The sequence below is a fragment of the Leuciscus leuciscus genome, assembly GCF_965113295.1.
Source record: "Leuciscus leuciscus genome assembly, chromosome: 21".
NCBI classification, from domain to species: domain Eukaryota; kingdom Metazoa; phylum Chordata; class Actinopteri; order Cypriniformes; family Leuciscidae; genus Leuciscus; species Leuciscus leuciscus.
The window spans coordinates 4,651,718-4,670,403 of record NC_138745.1 but is presented as its reverse complement, the minus strand read 5'-3'; the positions used below and the strand labels follow the sequence as shown (position 1 = coordinate 4,670,403).

Below are 18,686 nucleotides of genomic sequence, written 5' to 3'. Positions count from 1 at the left end.
AAGATTGGAACTATTTTTCCTTCAGCTACAAACACGAACAAACATGCTGAAAGTGAACGCACTCACACAAGCACAGCACCCAGTCAAACTGAGAGAGTTGTGCTCGCTAGAGACAATTATAATGGCCTTTTTACACGTTTAAACCGGTTTAAAACGCTTGAGATCATGCAATTTTTGAGAGGAGTTTGAAGTCTTCATCTAGAGGAGGGGCTCTGGTGGAGTCACGTGGTCAGAGCGCTTGCGCAGTTGAGCACCAGTAACGTGAACTAGTAGGAAACATCACTCAGTCAGTGGGGGGAAAGGTGCGAGAGATAAAGAACTCAGGCAGGTTTGCGACGCATAAATGTTTTAATATACCATAACGCGAGCACGAAATATTCAATAAAGCTCAAATGCTAGCTTTTTTTCAATTTAGACTGGACTTATGAGTTTAGGCAAAAGCTCGTGCTCTGGCTAGCTGCTGTAAGTTAGCTCGTGGGATAAAGCCAGAAATAACTAAACGCAAGTCTCGTGCCAGATAACTGATATTAGATCATCGCGAGCTCTGCGCGAGACCCTCAGTCTGGTGTTTTGTTGAGTTTTGTTTCCGTTGTTTGGACTTCCCTTTGATGTACGTACGTACTGTTGACACATCACCCATAGTAAACTGTAGTTCGTTTGAGTTTTAGCACTGGTTTACGTTTGGCAGTTCAAATGATGCTAAAGCAGGAGTGTATATAGGTGCTGTCTTGAGATGTGGCCTGTGTTTGTTTGACGATCATGGGAGGATGCGTGGGGCGCGAGCGCGCGGAGTCACGCGGATCGAGGACGCAGAGGAAACGTGGAGGTGAGACACACTGTTGCTTTAGACTCTGTGATTGTTATAATAACCTCTTTCCGTGTTTGGCATTCTTGAAAACATGCAAATATCAGGTGTATTGTGGGAGCCATCAGCAAAAAGTACCATGTTATTATTATCGTGTAAATACCCAACATGTGAACTAACCAGAAATGGTATGCCTGCACTGTATCAAACTACCATATGCTTGCCATTACTGTACCACAGTTTCTTTGTTGAAGTCACACACTTCCATGTGTCTCCAACAATCATAATTGGTTTACATTTTAGATAAGACTCATTAGATGACTGACTGGTGTTTACTGGTACTATGCCTTGTACTGCTGCTTTTCTTCATGTCAGTTTGTTTTGTTGATTCGGAAACTCCTTTTTTTTGTAGATGTGACAATTCAGGGCCTTGGAAACATTGACAGTTTTGATCATTATCTGTCTCTCCTCTCTGTTGTGTGTTTTTCCACCTGTGTGCATGTTGGAGCCGGCAGTCGTTCCGGCTGCAGAGTCTCGTCTCAGGGCATGTTCATGCATGTTTGCCCCGTTTGCCATGAGCTGAAGTAGAACATCATTTGGGATAGAAGGATTTTCTTTCCATCGCAGGACATGTAGTCCAGTCATGACATCAGTGACATGTGTTTGACTTCTATCAGTGAAAGTCTTGAGGACATTGACGTCTTGCAGACAGTATCAGTGTATTGTAGGGTTATCTGTACTTCAGCAGTGTGTGTGTGTGTGTGTGTGTGTGTGTGTGTGTGTCTTGCTTTGAACAGGAGATAATATTTTCTTTTACACATGGGCGTTATATATATTATGTGACCATTGCCTGCTAAAACAGGAAGACAATGGATTTCTTCCGTGAAGAACATCTCTGCACCAGAGTAAAGTTTGGGAAGTTTATTAAATTACAGCAATTCATTCTCAAGCTTAATAATTAAACATCAGTCCTAAACAGTAAGGGAAAAAAGTCACTATAATAATCTAAACATATGTGTGTGTATATATATATATATATATATATATATATATACACACACACAGACACACACGTTATTATTATTACTGATTTAAATTATTGAATTTTTAATATGAAAATTTAAATTAATATGAAATTAATATTCTTAAGAGGAATTTGAGTTTTTCGTTCGTAAGAGTTATTGTTATTTATAAAGTTTTTAACTTTTCAAACTTTGCGTAATATAAAAGTCATGAGCATATTAGGCTGATTTGTGAGTGTTATTTTACTCAAAAGAATCAGTTCATAAGAGTTATTTGAGAATCTGACTACACAACTATTATTATTTATTAAAAGAGCAACGTTTGAAAAGTTCAACAAAAAAACTTATTACTTATTTGAAAAGATTTGTACTTCTCAAAAGTTGCTTAATAAAAATATTAAATCAGGGCTTGAATTTCGGCGCGGGATTGCGGGTATTGCGCATAATTTTAATCATTCCCGCAGGTCTCCCACTTATAATGCGGGAAATTCCCGCAAACATTGATTCACTTTAGCATGTAGGTTGTATTAGTAAATTAATCCACACAGATTATAAAATAAAAATTTTAAACTGTCTGCGAGACGCAATTTCTCAAACAGCGTGAGTGATTCTGCGGTGCCGCGTCTTCTATCTCTCGTCTCTCAAAATGGGTTGCACGAGGCAATCGTTAAACGCGCTGCAGGTGGCGATAACACTCTCGCGTTTCGGGAGTCGGGATAGACGGAATTGTCACTTGCATAATCGGGCCAGCATTGCATCATGAGTAACTAAAGTTTACCATTTACACGTCTTTTTAAGTCTTACCAGTTTAAGCATTCACGCGATTTTAAACTATTCGGTAGGCTACTTGCCATCTCTTGTCTGAGAGATTTTTTTTATTTTTTTTCTGCACACATACATAGAGTAAAGCCGCCTCACAAACAGCTCGCGGGTAACAAAAGTTATTTTTCGTGGATTATATCGCTTTAACAGTCAAAAACATGCGAAAATGATGTCAATTTCGGTCTTGGTGAGTATCCTCTAAACACAGTCGGTTATGTCTTAAATAAGCATAAATCGCACGTGACCGTATAATAACAGGATCCGTGCACGAGCTCTTAAAGGGACAGCAGCCATATGTGTCTGTCATTAATTTGGTTGTCAAAACAACAAAACATAGCTTTCATTTTAAGGAATCAGGATTAATAGCCTATGTATTTAATTTAGTCAGGACTAAAATACTACCCAGTGTTATTTTTCATTTGATTACTTTATTCAGTCTCTGTAGTATTTCTGAATACTAGTGTTAGACCTAAGCAAAAACTTTTCTCTTTATTTCTCTTTATTGGGATCTCTATTCTATTGTATTTATTTGTGCTACTTTTTTCAATTTAATTCAAAGATTGAGGAATCAAGCTTCCTTGTGTTGTGTAAATTCTTAAGAACAAAATTACCCCATTGTAAAAATGCAATGAGTGAGCATACATTTAGGCGAGATACATGTAATAAAAAAAATAAAAAGTCTAAACTCCCCCCTCAAATTAAAAATCCCCCCCCATAAGAATCACCTAAGGGGGGATTTCCCCCCCATTTTCCAAAACGAAATTCAGGCCCTGTAAATCTTTATAAAGTGTTTGTGAGGGTTTTTGACTCAAAGGAATCAGTTCATAAAAGTTTTTTTTTTGAGAATCAAGAGTTTTACGTTGTGTGTGTGTGTGTGTGTGTGTGTGTGTGTGTGTGTGGTGTATGTTTGCTCCAAGAACGAAGATGCATGTTATTGTCTGTCTTGTATAATGTGACACACAGGAGTTCAGACTCCATGCTCACAACAAACCAAAACCGAACGTCATAAAAATAATTTCCCCAGCACTAATAAAACAATGTAATCAGTTCTGAGGAAGAGCCACATTGTTTTATAATGCAGTGTGTGGAAAAGGGAACATCTCATGTTCCTGCTGTAACGACGGGAGGGGTCGAGAATCTGTCGCAGCTTGCGTTGGGGGTGTGTGTGTGTGTGTGTGTGTGTGTGTGTGAATGTAACGAGAGAATTACAGAAGAATGCAACTTTATGCGGCTCCTTACAGCTCTTGGTCTCAAGACACCGAGCGCATTTACATATCATTTGACTAGAGCTTATATTAGGTGCTGAACTTTGACAGTCGCATTCTGCGTTACACACCCACATGGTGTCCTGTTGTTGTGGCATAAGTCATTATCATAAAGTGAAATAAGCTGGTATATAAACTGTCCCCTGCTGACTCAAGACTCAACCTTTGATGTTTGAGTCGTTGACTAGATCACAAGTGTGTGTGAACCTATGAGACAAGCGCCTTCCTTCTGATCGTGCATATAGGACAAATTATTATATATTATTATTATTAAGTTGTTTTCACAATTTGCAGACTAATTTTCAAGTGTGCAGTCTGTGCACACTATCCTGACAAGTGACAAGTTTTCATGTAGAAAAAATGAGAGATGGCCATCAATCTTTAGTTCACTTGAACATTTAGAGTTATTCACATTGTCAGTGGTTTCTTTTATTTGACCAAACATTGGATTGTAAACGGCCATTTGTCTCTGCCTGTCACTTTGAAAGGCCGGTTTAAACCTACAAGGCTTGTATTATATTTCATAGGTGAATTTGTAAATTATCGACATGATCAAAACATTGCTGAATAACCTGTTGTAGACATGCCTTCATATTTTTTTATGGTTAAAAACATCCACCTTCAGCTCGTGGTCCACGTGTCTTTTCACTCTAAAATCTTTGCTTATTTTTATAAAGTACATGCAAGAATAAATTTGATTTTGTCTCTAATAATCCCTTGCTGGACTGAAGCAACATAGGTCTTCTTGATTATTCATACATTGTTTTGGGGTTTTTTTTAGAACATTTTTGATATTAGGCTTTTGAGGAAGGTTTATTTCTCAATCATCATTGTATTGCATTGTGTTTTAAAATTGCAGAGCTTTGATCATAAGACTCATAGGGCCCTATCTTGCACCCAGCGCAATTGACTTTGTACACCGACGCATGTATCATTTCTATTTTGCACCCACGCACAGCGGACTTTTCCCTCCACAGACGCACGTGGGTAAACTAGGAAATACACTTGCGCTCCCGGGGGCGGTTCAGCGAAAAGAGGAGGCGTGTTCCGGCGCAAAGAGGAGGCGTGTTCCGGCGCAAACGTTCCCTGGTGCTATTTTGCAGTTTCAGAAAACAATTCCATCACTGACCAGGAAAAACCTCATCTGAAGTCAGTGGCGCGTTGCGCATGTTATCCATATGCTATTTTAAGGGCGCATGCTTGGCCATAATCAATGTAGCGTGTGCACAACGCACATGCACTTTCCTTATCTCATCTACACACAGACGCAGCAGTTCTCGTTTTTAGAAAACCATACATTATTACAAGGAAAAATATTACCACATGAGGGAAATCATTGTTGTGTCCATGAAGATGTGAAAAAATAGTGCATAAATCTAGCTTACACATTAACCCAAATTTTTATACGCCTGTTTAACCGAAGCTAATTTGGGTGTGTTTCTCCATCCCCAATGTCACTTCTCTGTGTTTTACGGCCCTGACGAGAACGTCGGTCTCCTCGGCTGTGAACCGCTCCTGGCGTGCGTCTAGCAAATCCGCCGTTATAATAGCAATCCGCCATGGAACAAGCGCGCCTGCTCTTAAAGGGAATGTGAGATGACACTCTGATTGGTTTATTTCACGTTACGCCCAAACCACACCTATGAATAATGAAGCTACTTCAGACCAACCCATTTTAGATTTGCGTCGGGCGCAAGAGTCATTTATCCCGCCGGTATAATAGCAACAGCGCCCGAGATCCACACACAAAGTTACTTGCCTTTCGCGCTTGATACTTGCGTTTCAGATCGTTAAAATAGTCGATAAGATCATAAGCATTTAAATATCATCTTACTATTTAGGCATATTATTGAGAATGATAACTGATATTTTTTTACATGCATTTTTATGTAATTGGTGTGTTATACTGTTATAAAGTTCTCATTGATTTTACATTACAAGAAATCAGAATTTCATTTCTTCCATAATAATATCAGCATCTACACAAATTTTTGCTCAGTTTGGGTCTCCGAATATGAGTTTGAGCTTCATATTCTCACTATATCATGCTATATGAGCCATAAAAGCCTGATGTATCAAATATGATACAATTTTTGTAACAATTGTCTTTTTGCTTGAAGGTTTTATAAACTCTTAACATTTCAGAATTTAGATTTTTCCGAGTATCATTGTCATCATATGTCAGTTTAGAGGACCAGACTTCCTGTAATACTTGAATCCTATGAAGTAGGGCTGCAAAATATATCGAAATATCGCAAATGTATGTATATATTGCGATATGCACATCGCAACGGCTTGCAATAACTGGGGTCATGAACAAAAGACAAAGAGAAAATCCCTCACTGCTCTCGGCTGAATAACTTTTGTAGCTTTAATAAGAATCAATATATATTTAATTCATACAGTGAAAACTAAGCAGTGTTTTATTTTTACATTTGATTATTCAGTTTCTGTTGTTAAATAATCCTAATGTTGGATAACCTGAACCCCTAAACACTTCTTACGCAACAGTAAGTAAGTAAGTAAGTAAGGTTTATTTATAGAGCGCTTTTCACAGATACAATCACAAAGTGCTTTACAAAGTGCAATCATACTAATAAAACTTACAATTATACAATATAAATAAAAAGGCAATAAAGCCCAGTCAACTAAAAGCTTGTTGAAATAACAGTGTCTTAAGTTGCTTTTTAAAAGAATCGACAGAGTCGGCCACACGGAGGGACAGAGGCAAGGCATTCCACAGTCTGGGGGCTACAACCTGAAAAGACCGGTCACCCCGGGTTTTATAGCGAGTCTTTGGGACGAATAAAAGACTCTGGCCTGAGGATCGAAGGGCACGGCCTGGGGAGTAGGGGAGCAACAAATCAGCAATGTATTGTGGGGACTGGCCATTTAAAGCTCTAAAGGTTAAGACTAATATTTTAAAATCAATTCGAAATTTGATGGGTAGCCAGTGTAGGGAGGATAAAATGGGTGTGATGTGTGTCCTTCTGCTAGATCCTGTTAAAAGCCTTGCCACAGCATTTTGAACCATTTGAAGACGATTTAAAGCAGATTTGTTGAAATAAGTAAAAAGAGAGTTACAATAATCTAAACGTGACGAAATAAAAGCATGGATAACCATCTCAAGATCAGAGTCCGATAAAATTGACCTCAATTTAGCAATATTTCTTAGATGATAAAAACAATTTCTGACCAGAAGTCTAGAATGGTAGTCCAAAGACATTGACTGGTCAAACCAAACGCCAAGATTTCTGAGACTCGACTGGACAGTTGAGCTCAGAGAACCAAGGTGTTGGAGAATTGATGGGATTTTGTTATCTGGGGCAACAATTAGGGTTTCAGTCTTTTCTGAATTTAATTGGAGACAGTTACTAGCAAGCCACGATTTTACACAAGAAATACTATCCAACAAATCTGTTAGTTTGTGGAACTCAGTGTCATTGAACGAGCAATACAACTGTAAGTCATCAGCATAAAAATGATATGACACATTCTTAAAACGGCTCAAAATTTTTCCCAGGGGGCTAATGTACATTAAAAACAAAAGTGGACCTAAGACAGAGCCCTGGGGTACACCATACAAGAGTGGAGTGGCATCAGACAGTATACCATTTACATAAACAGAAAATGTTCTGTCACTCAAGTAAGAGGAAAACCACTTTAAAACAGACCCAACAACACCAAACTCTTGTTTCAATCTGTTCAACAGTATTTTGTGGTCCACTGTATCAAAAGCTGATGATAAATCCAATAAAACCAATACAGTGTACCTTCCAGAGTCAGCAGCCATCTGTACTTCATTAGACACTTTGAGGAGGGCAGTCTCAGTAGAATGCATCTTTCTAAAACCAGACTGATACTTATCCAAAAGGTCATTTTTACTTAAGAAACCTGTTAGCTGCTCAGCTACTACCTTCTCCAAGATTTTTGAGAGAAAGGGCAGTTTTGATATTGGCCTATAATTACTAGGCTCCGCTGGGTCCAAATTGGGCTTTTTTAAAATGGGGCTTATCGCTGCCTGTTTATAAAAGTTTGGGACAGTCCCAGTGGAAAGTGACAAGTTAATTATTTTGACGACAAAAGGAATAACAAGATCAATCACTTTGAAAAACAAAGAGGTTGGTAATATATCCAACGGGCTTGAGGATGGCTTCATTTTTTTAAGTAAGACCAAGACATCATCTAATGAGACAGTAGAAAAGCTATCCCAGGAGGAAAACACTGATGTTCACTTTCAAAAGTTGTAGGGATGTTTTCTAGTCACAAAAATAATGTGAAACACATGTGTAGGTTATATAATTTTAAATATATTTTAAAGTTTATTTTACACACTTAAAGCATTATCGTATCGAATATCGCATTATTTAATGAGTTATTGCATATCGCATTTTTCTTCAATATCGTGCAGCCCTACTATGAAGTTCTTAAAGTTGTTTAATGTTGATATTCGTTCACTCCTTCCACCATTGTACTGTCAATGAAGCATTCCGCATTCTCAGAAAAAAGGTACAAAAGCGGTCACTGGGACAGTACCCTTCAAAAGGGTTCTAATATGTACCATTTAGGTACTAATATGTACACTTTTGGAACTAATATGTACACTTTTGGTACCAATATGTACCTTTGAGGGACTAATATGCACTCTTTAGGTACAAAGGTGTACCGCCACAGTGAGAGCTTTTGTACCTTTTTTTTTCTGAGAGTGTGGGTGGAACAATGCTGTAAATCACACAGTGTGTCCTCCTGTTCATTTGTAATTACACCTAAGCTGGCCATGCTATAAATAATGTGTTTGGATGATGTCCTTTAGATACTTGGCCATGGTCAGAGACTCAGAGCTGAATCGATGGGAAAGCACTGAATCACACATGTCCACCCTCCTCCTATCTCACCATCAGCCTGAACTTCCTTATTTCTATAGCAGGTTTATTATTAGAGGTGTTTGCTAAGGCAAGCATCATTATTGCTTAATCGTATGGAGTAACAGGAAGATTCTCCTAACAGTGATTTCCTGTAGAAGAGCAGCCAAATTGCTGCTAAATCTTCTAAACATTACTTACTTGACTTTGCATTCTCATTTTTATGGTCTCTGTAGCCTTACAAATATAGTTTTCTTGGTTGCTTTCTGAATCAGAATCCCGTCTGTAGTGGTTTATTGTTTTCAGGACACTTCTTAATAATTCAGACTTCATCAAATATTTAAAGTAAAGCTAATTTTGTAGGGATGCACCGATATGAAAATTTTGGCCGATACCGATAATTCTTTATATGTGCCGATATATAGCCGATAACCGATATATTGGCCAATAAATCTAAACCCAAATTTTCATATAGTTTTTGAGAGACTAATTACAAAAGTCTCACCATTAAAAGCCACGTCCAAAGCATTTGTATAATCAAAAGCACCAACGTAAATCAAAACTATACAGGACAGTAGCCTAGTTTGAACCAGTGTGAGTTTTAAAATTAATTTTACACTACTGTGGCCAACTTTCCTTATCAAAAATTGCCTTACAAATAAATAAAACAAAGCCTAGGCTATATAAGGCAAATCAGTCACTGGACAACATCTTTCCTTATCCACTATCTAGTAATATCATTACTAATATCAGTCCTAATCACCAGTGTGTTGGGCTCAACATATCATTGTTGACTCGAAACAAGAGCTGTATTTGACCAGATAACTTCAGGGTCATGGAGGGGGTGTTTAGAGTTTGGCTGTTGCCCTCAGGGTTGTTGTGAGATGTGAACTGGATAGATGAAGGCTGAATTGATCTGTCTTTTGCACACAAACAGTCATAAATGCACAACCTTTGCTCAGTCATGTGTATATGAGTGAGTATAGTGCACTTCTGCTTTTATTTTCAGACTAAAGGCACTGTACTCTACAATCATGTGTTATTGGGTTGATTTATGAATCTCTAACATTCATAATATTAACATGCCTAAGACTTTTGCACAGTACTGTGTATGTATGTATGTATACATGCAAAAACAATATCAACTTTAATAATCATAATAGAAATGCCACATTTTATCACCTATGGATACAAAAATATTATAATAAAAAGAAATGCATAAATAATATACACATGACATTACACATACATTCACTATCATCTATCATTCAAATGTTTGGGATCTGTAATATTTCTACCCCAAATGTTTGAACGTTAGTGTATGCATGTGCATGGATACATGTATTTTTTTAATTGATATTTTTTCTAGTCATTTGTGACGAAATATACTCTTTTTACTTTTTCTACATTCTTGATCTTGTGTAAAATGTTCCTTCTAAATTTAATTTTCCATTACACTATAATCATTTGAATGCACTACATGTCAATTCTTGTTTATTAGACTATTACTTTTACATTCCACTCAGTTCTCAGTTTGTTGCCCCGTTGAAAGCATCAGAGAACGTACTGATGGAAAATACAAATGGAAAGTCTTTGTCGACCTTCATATGTGATGTCATGAAACTAACCTCATAATAATTCACTGGAATAGTAAAATTCTGGCCCAATGGTCCAAAAAAAAAATGTGGTCGTCTTTTTGATCATCAAAACTACTCAGTCTTTCTCCAGCAACTTTCTGCTAAGCCATTGCTCCAGGAAATGTTGTATAGCCTACACTTCTCTCACATTAGTGTTAATTCACACATCATCTGCGTCTCCAGGTCGTAATGAGCCGCTGAAGAAAGACAAGCTGAAGTGGAAGAGCGATTACCCAATGACGGAGGGGCAGCTGCGCAGCAAGAGAGATGAGTTCTGGGACACGGCTCCGGCGTTTGAGGGCCGCAAGGAGATCTGGGACGCCCTAAAAGCTGCCGCTGTGGCTCTGGAGTGTAGCGATCACGAGCTGGCTCAGGCTATAGTGGACGGAGCCAACATCACGTTACCACACGGTGAGAGTCATCACACTGATTGGCTGTGATGAAACCAGCTTTGTGTGTGACTTGCTGTCTTTTTTGGAACAGAAATGGGAGAAATTTGGATGAATGTTCATGCTGCTCTTTTCCATAAATCAAAAAGCAGTGATGTGGTGCTGCCAAGCTTGAAGTACAAAAAAAAAGCATCATAAATGTAGTACATACTGTGTGATAACCAAAATTTAAGTTGGCTAAAGAGTAGGAGAGACACAGACAGACAGAGTATGTTGCATTTTATTACTACATTCAGAAATAATGGCAAAATACAGGTAAATAAAAAAAAACATTATATAAACATGTATTTTAGTTCCCCTCAAACCACAAAAAGTCCTTCAAATTTAAAGTTATAAAGAACAAGAATGAAAATGAAAATATAATTATAAAATAAATGATAGATGCATTCATTATAAGCATTTATTATAACTAATTGGCTTTTAGTATGAATATGTTTGCCTTATTGTTATCTATAAGCTAGTGTGCTCCATAACAATGACAAAATTCACATTTATAAGATATAAGCGATCAAAACTTACAGTCTGCCAATATGGATCAGTGATTTTGATGACATCAGATTTTCTGTCCAATCAAATGCTCTCTAGAATCTGAAGCTCCGCTTCATGGCTTCGTTTGGCACAAATCCAAATGTTTAATGTAACGTTTGGTTGCTATACTATTATTTATGTTAACAAAGCTTTGTACTTATCTCGTGTCCCGATATGGAAAACACCAACTTCTACATGCACAAGTTGCCTTGGAATGTAAATTGCACGTTTCGGATGATTAAAAAAGTAGAGAAAAAACTTGCTATGTTTTGACTGGTCAAATGACACACACGATCCATTTCTGTTTGGCATTAATAAAGGGTCTCCACAAGTTTGATTATTTTCAAAAAAAAATAGATTTTATTTATTAATATTAATATTTTTAATCAAATCATTTATTTGTTTCTATCAAATAACTATATTTATCTGTTTAAATAGCTTATTATCTTCACACCCTGACCCTTATTTTCTTTACTGGCCCAGAAGGGAATTTTTCACCATAATGGAGAAGCATTTAATAACATAAAGTGTGGTTACACTTTATTTTAAGGTGTCATTGTTACAGTGTAATTATATATTTAAAGGAACACGCAGACTTTTTGGGACTTTAGCTTATTCACTGTATCCCCCAGAGTTAGATAACTCCATACATACCCTTTTTATCTTCGCGCGTGCCGTAACTCTGTCTGACGCACCCACCGCTAGCCTAGCTTTGCACAAAGACTGGAGGTAAACGGCTCCAGCTAGCATACTGCTCCCAATAAGTGACAAATAAGTTATCGTGTACAAATAACAAGGTCACATGAGACACAGCCATCTTTTAACCGTATACATACCGGGAACTATATTCTCAGAAGGCGAAGCACTGCTACTTCTGCGGAGTGATTTACTCCAACTGTGAGCGAACTCTCTGCTCCTCACCACGGGGCTTCTCAGGTGCTGCGAGCAAATCACTCCACCCAAGTAGCAGTGCTTCGCCTTCTGAGAATATAGTTCCCAGTATGTATATGGTTAGAAGATGGCAGTGGCTGTGTCTCATGTGACCTTGTTATTTGTACACGCTGTGACTATACAAATCACAACATGTAAATAGGAAAATGTTGGCGTTATTTTGTCACTTATTGGGAGCAGTATGCTAGCTGGAGCCATTTACCTCAAGTCTTTGTGCTAAGCTAGGCTAGCTGTGGGTGCGTCAGACAGAGTTACGGCACGCATGGAGATGAGAAGGGTATGTGTGGACTTATCTAACTCTGGGGGATACGGTGAATAAGATAAAGTCCCAAAAAGTCGGCGTGTTCCTTTTAAGCACTGAGTAATATTAAGCAACTACATGTACTTACTATAGGGTTAGGGTAGGATTAGGGTTTGGTTGAGGGTTAGTTACATGTAATTATGCGTAATTTGTTGTTATTACTATGGTAAGTACATGTAACATATGTAACAAGGACACTGTAAAATAAAATGTTACCTAAAGTGTTTGTGCAAATGATGACACACATCATCCCTCATTGTTATCCTTGTAGCACGCTTCACCCCTCATCACTGACAGTTGTTTATATTCTTTCAATCCCTCTAGGATCCCTGACCGAGTGTTACGATGAACTCGGAAACCGTTACCAGCTCCCGGTTTATTGCCTGGCCCCGCCTGTCAATCTGATATCAGAAAGAGGTGAGGAAGACGTGTCGGATAACCCTGAGCCCCAGACGGCACAGAAGAAAGAGTTCCAGCTGAAGGTTCGGCTCTCCACCGGCAAAGACCTGCGCCTGAACGCCAGCATGACCGACTCCATCGGCCTGCTAAAGAAGCAACTGCAGGCTCAGGAGGACATTGACCTGGCCCACCAGCGCTGGTTCTTCTCTGGGAAACTCCTGACAGACAAGACCCGCCTGCAGGACACCAAGATCCAGAAGGACTTTGTTATCCAGGTCATCGTGAACCAACTGACACCAAACCAGTGATGCGCAACTGCAAAGAGATTAAGGACCAAAAACCCCGGCAGCTAAAAGAACATAAAATGTTGAATCGAGCAACTTGATCTTGCCGGAGTTTCGTCTTCAAATCGAGCATCTGGAGAAACAAATAAACTATTATAAGTGGATTGTGAGTTATGATTTGGAAATAGACCAACCTAACGGACTGCATCTCTGCTAACTTCAGCAGAAGTGCCAAAATGAATTTAAATAGCGAGTCCCTTGACTATGCAGTACCAACATGATCCTCTGAAAGTGATCTCCCTTTGTAAGATAATCGAACTTAAGCTTCATTTTGCACACTTTGAGTATCTTAGAATAGTTGTGCCTTGAAAGAAGAGTAGATGAAGAGTTATTTTGCTTACGAGGCATGTTTCAGTGCGGCCACACACACATGCTTTGTATTTTCTGACTTGACGTCTTTGAGCACAACCCAGTACTTTCTATGCAATCTTAAAACAGTTTCAGACTGATATCATTATATAGCTAATCCACATTTCGGACACGTTCGCTAGAGGCCAGTGACGCTGCGCTGCGCTCAAAAGGCTCACTGTGTAAATCTAGTGCACAGAGACACATTAAACTGACAGTGATGCTCTACATCTTCATCTCCTGGCACTGCACAGTCTCCATGCCCTGTAGATTACAGATCATCTTGTAGAGGAATACGATACGCTGCCTCCAAACGGGAAGATTGGACACACTATCACTTTAATGGCTGTCTGACGACTTCTTTTATAGAGATGTTATGCTGTAAGCGCTCAGGCTGCAATCAGAGAATATTGCTACTATTTTGAGAGATTATATTATATACTATTTCAATCTTTAACCTGCTTTTTTTTTTTTTTTTGCTTATCGTAAGACTTTTTACTGATTCTTAACCCTTTATCAGTGGCATTACAAGCATTGCTTTAAGATTTCAAGTAACAAAGGTTATCTGCATTAGGCCTGCACGAACATTCATCCATTTTAGGTTTCAAAACGTTTATTTTAGTAAAGGTCTTCTGCTCCTGGTTATAACACCATGTGACACTGCGTGCCGCACACCGGTTAGAAACAGCTCATTACCTCAGCGGCAACTGTTCCTCATTAGCACTGGCGTGTTCGTTATACGTCTCTCTTCTATCACGCCATTCCTTCTGCTCTGGGTTACTTTGTCTTCTGTTGTTGTTGTTGTTGTTTTAAAGATACACACTGTTGTGTTGTGTTAGCCTTCATTGGAAATAGCAGTTTCTTTCCCCCTCCAAATTGCGGCATTTTGCATTTGAAGAATATTCCAGGTTAACTACAAGTTAAGCTTTTCCAGCTTTTACTGTACAGTAAACTATCACTTGCAATGCAAGTCTATGTGGCGTTTTCTTTGGTAATCGACAATATGCAGTAGCTTAAAGGGTATGTATGTGTGTGGATTCTGTCATTTACTCACTCTTATGTTCTACACCTGTATGACTGACCGACTTCTGTGACACAAAAGAAGATCTTTTGCTGAATGTTGGTCACATAAGCCTTTTTTTTTTTTTTTTTTGAGAATTCAGGCAAAAAGTTTGGTTTATGTCATCTCAATTTTGACTTAATATGCTATAGTTTTTATTATCTCATAATTGTCAAAATTGAGTCATAAGTTGACATTTTTGTCAGAATTTTTTATTTTGACTGATAATCTAGCTTTTTATCTCAATTATGACATGTGAAACATAACTCAATTATTTGACTTATGACATCTAAATTTCGACTTAGTATGCCATAATTTTTACTATCTCATAATTGTCCAAATCGAATCGTAAGTTGAACATTTTTTCACAATTCTCAATTTTGACTGATAATTTAGATTATATCAATTATCACACGTGAAACAACTCAATTATTTGACTTATGACATCTAAATTTTGATTTGGTATGTCATCATTTTTACTATCTCATAATTGTCAAAATTAAGTCATAAATTGACATTTTTGTAAGATCTCTTAATTTTGACTGATAACTCTGCTTTTTATCTCACCTATGACGTGAAAAACATAACATCTAAATTATTTGACTCATGACATCTCCAATTTGACTTAATATGCTATAATTTTTACTATCTCATAATTGTCCAAATTGAGTCATAAGTTGACATTTTTGTCAGAATTCTAAATTTTGACTGGTAATTTAGATTATATCAATTATCACATGTGAAACAACTAAATTATTTGACTTATGACATCAAATTTTTGACTTTTTTTCATAATTTCACCTTTTTTGTCATAATTGACTTTTTATCTCATCATAAATTAAATTTAGAATGTTTTGTTGTTGTTCCATAAATTGAAAGTTCCCATGTTGTTTTGGACCCTATTGACTCATTATATGAACAAAAAACATTATGTTTATATCTTTTGTGTTTTGCCGGACACAGTAAGTCGCAGGTTTGGAACACGAGGGTGAGTAAAAGATGAAACTTTTCATTATTTTGGGTAAACCAAGCTGGAATATTCCCAGAAGTCCTTCGCAGCGTAAAGCACATAACCCTTTGGGAACAACGGGGCATCATTCAGGACGAAGAGTCACTCAGTACCTCAATCATAATTCATGTGCGTCATTGATTTACATGCTCTGATAAGAAAGAAACTGTACTCAGTGATGTTGTGTACAACTCCAATCCCGCATACTTTGCTAGTTTTCCCCAGGTTGGGAGCTGTGTGACCTCTGGCTGTCTGAAGGAGAGTTCATTTCTCCTGGCCTTCGTCAGCACAATCTGAAACCCTTATGCTGTGACAACATGTGCTGATGCTGCTAATGATAGAGACCTTGATATTTATTCTCTCATTGGCATTCGTTTCGGGATAAAAACAGTGCTCTATTTTTGCTAGTAATATTCAAAACATTTAATGGAAATAGGCAAAGTAAGAATATAATTAAAATGTTTAAAGTGACAGTACTGGTGTAGCCTAAGTCTATATGTTGTGTTCATCAATATGTTTTACATATGTGTGCTGATTATGATCATAATGGTTCATTTAGGATCATTTTTATTGAAGAGGGACATTGCTGTTATTTTTTCCAGGCGACACAATTCTCCTGCGTTCATACGGGCAATGTTTCAGTAGGTGTTTTCTTCATGTATTGTTTGTTATCTTTGTTTGAATGGATGTCTCATGACGTGAAGTTTCCAGATTTGACTGAGGAAGCCATACTGTACATGTGGATCTTTTTCGCCCCACTGTGTTGGGACGGTTTCAGGAGACTCACTTTGGACGTTTGTCTTTCAAATCGCAGATTGCAAGAAGCCATTACGCTTTACTCCAGCCTGCTGTGAGTATGGAAGACCGTTTCTGCCACATATATGAAAACATAAGTCAACTTTGTGAATACGAAATCATAATTATGAGATGAGTCAAAATTGAGATTAGAACATAATTCGAAGATTTGTCATTTAAGAAAAGTCGTAATTGTCATGAGTAGCTCATAATTTAAACTTTTCCTAATTTAGCTTATATCATAATTACGACTTGTCAGATTTGACCATTTTGATTTCATAATTGTCTTTTTATTATTTTGATTCTCATAATTTGTACGATTTGTCATAATTGCGTTTTCTTTTGTCAATTTCAAAGGTTTGTCATAATTGACTTTAATCTCATACTTTTGACTTTTTATCTCATAATTATGACTTAGTATCTCATAATTGGGAGATTTTAATGTCATTATTAAGACTATCTTGTATGTATGATCTTTGTCAATTTGGACTTTTCCTCATAATTATGATGAAGTATCTCATAATTGACGAATTATCTCATAATTGGAAGATTGTAATGTTATTATTATGACTCATATTTATGATATTTGTCAATTATGACTGTTTATCATAATTGTGACGAATTATCTCATAATTAGATTTTGATGTCATTATTATGACTTTATCTCATAATTATGATTTTTATTCTTATGTGGCAGAAACATGCTTACATGTGTGCGTGTCCTAATTGCAAAATACAAGAACTTTCATAAACCTTTAAAAGGAATTCATGTGAATTTCTTCATAGATTAATATCTGTATATTAAGAGATAAAATGTGTGAACTTCTTATACTTAAATGTGCTTACGGCCTGTTTCACAAAAGTTATGTATAATTTACATGGTAATCTGTTTTTCAGATGTTTTAATTGTCAATTAAAATGACAGCTGTGAAAGCAAACAGATGTTTGTCCATAAACTGCTAATCATTTCATCATGTTCTCAGATCAGTTTCAAGTGTTTTTATGAGCTTGGGACTAGTTAGTCTGACCTTAACTAATAAAGCAAGTGTTGTTATCATTTTTAAGTCAGCAGAAAAGCTGAACTGTGTGCGGGCGGGAATGTTGATGTGTTTAAAGCGCCATGTTTTATACCCCTCACTGGTTAAAATTTCAAGAATGTATAGGTTATGAATTTTAATACCATCTCATGTGCCGATACATGTTCAGCATCTGTTATAAAGTAGATTCTGATTGGCTGTCAATGTTGTTCATCAGCTGGAAAAAAAAAAATGTCTGATTGTGATTCCACTGATAATGCCATTATCGTTATTGCTGTTGTGTGATCTTTGCTACTCGTAGAATTAGAACGATTATTAAAACTTTATCATTATAGTTGCTTATCTCTGGACCTCCTCGAATTTATTAACAACTATATACTGTAGTAAGAAAAAACTTAAAAAAAACTTTTAAATATTTTGCAAATGTCAAGATATCCAATCTTAAATTGAGTATGAAATTACTCAATTATATTATTTATTAACTGTGATGTGGGCTTCCCTATCCTTATAAAATTAGTTCTTAAAATTGGACATTTTTTATTCGTTTCAAATATTTTGAAAAACTTTTCAAGAAAACTAATACATTTTAAACATTTGACAAATATCAGGTTATTCAATCCAATTTTAATTTAAATATAAAATAATAATTTTCAAATATTATATTATAGCTGTGGTGTGGACTTCTCTGTTCTCATAGAATTAGAATGAGTATTAAAACTTTGTTGTAGTTATCTCTGGACCTCCCAGCATTTATTAATAAATGTATTATACTAAATACATATAATTTACTATAATATATATAGTTCTTATAAATATCCTTTTTAATTCATGTTTCATTCAGTTTTGAAAAACGTTTATACCATTTTCAAAATGCTTTTTAAAAATAATTTTGACAAATATCAAGAAATGCAATATCTTAAAGTCCCCCTATGGTGAAAATAATGTTGTTTATGTCTTTGTGGTGTTTTTAATATGCTTTAAAACAAACCATGTGTAAATTCATAAGTCGACAGCATTGCTGAGTATTTTCTCCTTAAAACCACAGTGAACCA

The 18,686-nt window shown here is 36.7% G+C and overlaps 1 protein-coding gene across 1 annotated transcript; it reads left to right on the top strand.

Moving 5' to 3' along the window:
• Positions 1-251: 251 nt before the first annotated feature.
• ubtd1b (ubiquitin domain containing 1b) lies at positions 252-17,976 on the top strand. The gene is made up of 3 exons (XM_082151110.1): positions 252-826; positions 10,597-10,824; positions 12,967-17,976. The coding sequence occupies exons 1-3, from the start codon at positions 760-762 to the stop codon at positions 13,347-13,349; spliced, it is 678 nt and encodes a 225-aa protein (XP_082007236.1). The 5' UTR covers positions 252-759; the 3' UTR covers positions 13,350-17,976.
• The last annotated feature ends 710 nt before the right edge of the window (positions 17,977-18,686 follow it).

Coding starts and splice junctions, on each gene's coding strand:
- ubtd1b (XM_082151110.1), top strand. CDS start 760: ATGGGAGGATGCGTGGGGCGCGAGCGCGCGGAGTCACGCGGATCGAGG. Junction 827..10,596: donor GACGCAGAGGAAACGTGGAG/GTGAGACACACT, acceptor CTGCGTCTCCAG/GTCGTAATGAGCCGCTGAAG. Junction 10,825..12,966: donor CAACATCACGTTACCACACG/GTGAGAGTCATC, acceptor CAATCCCTCTAG/GATCCCTGACCGAGTGTTAC.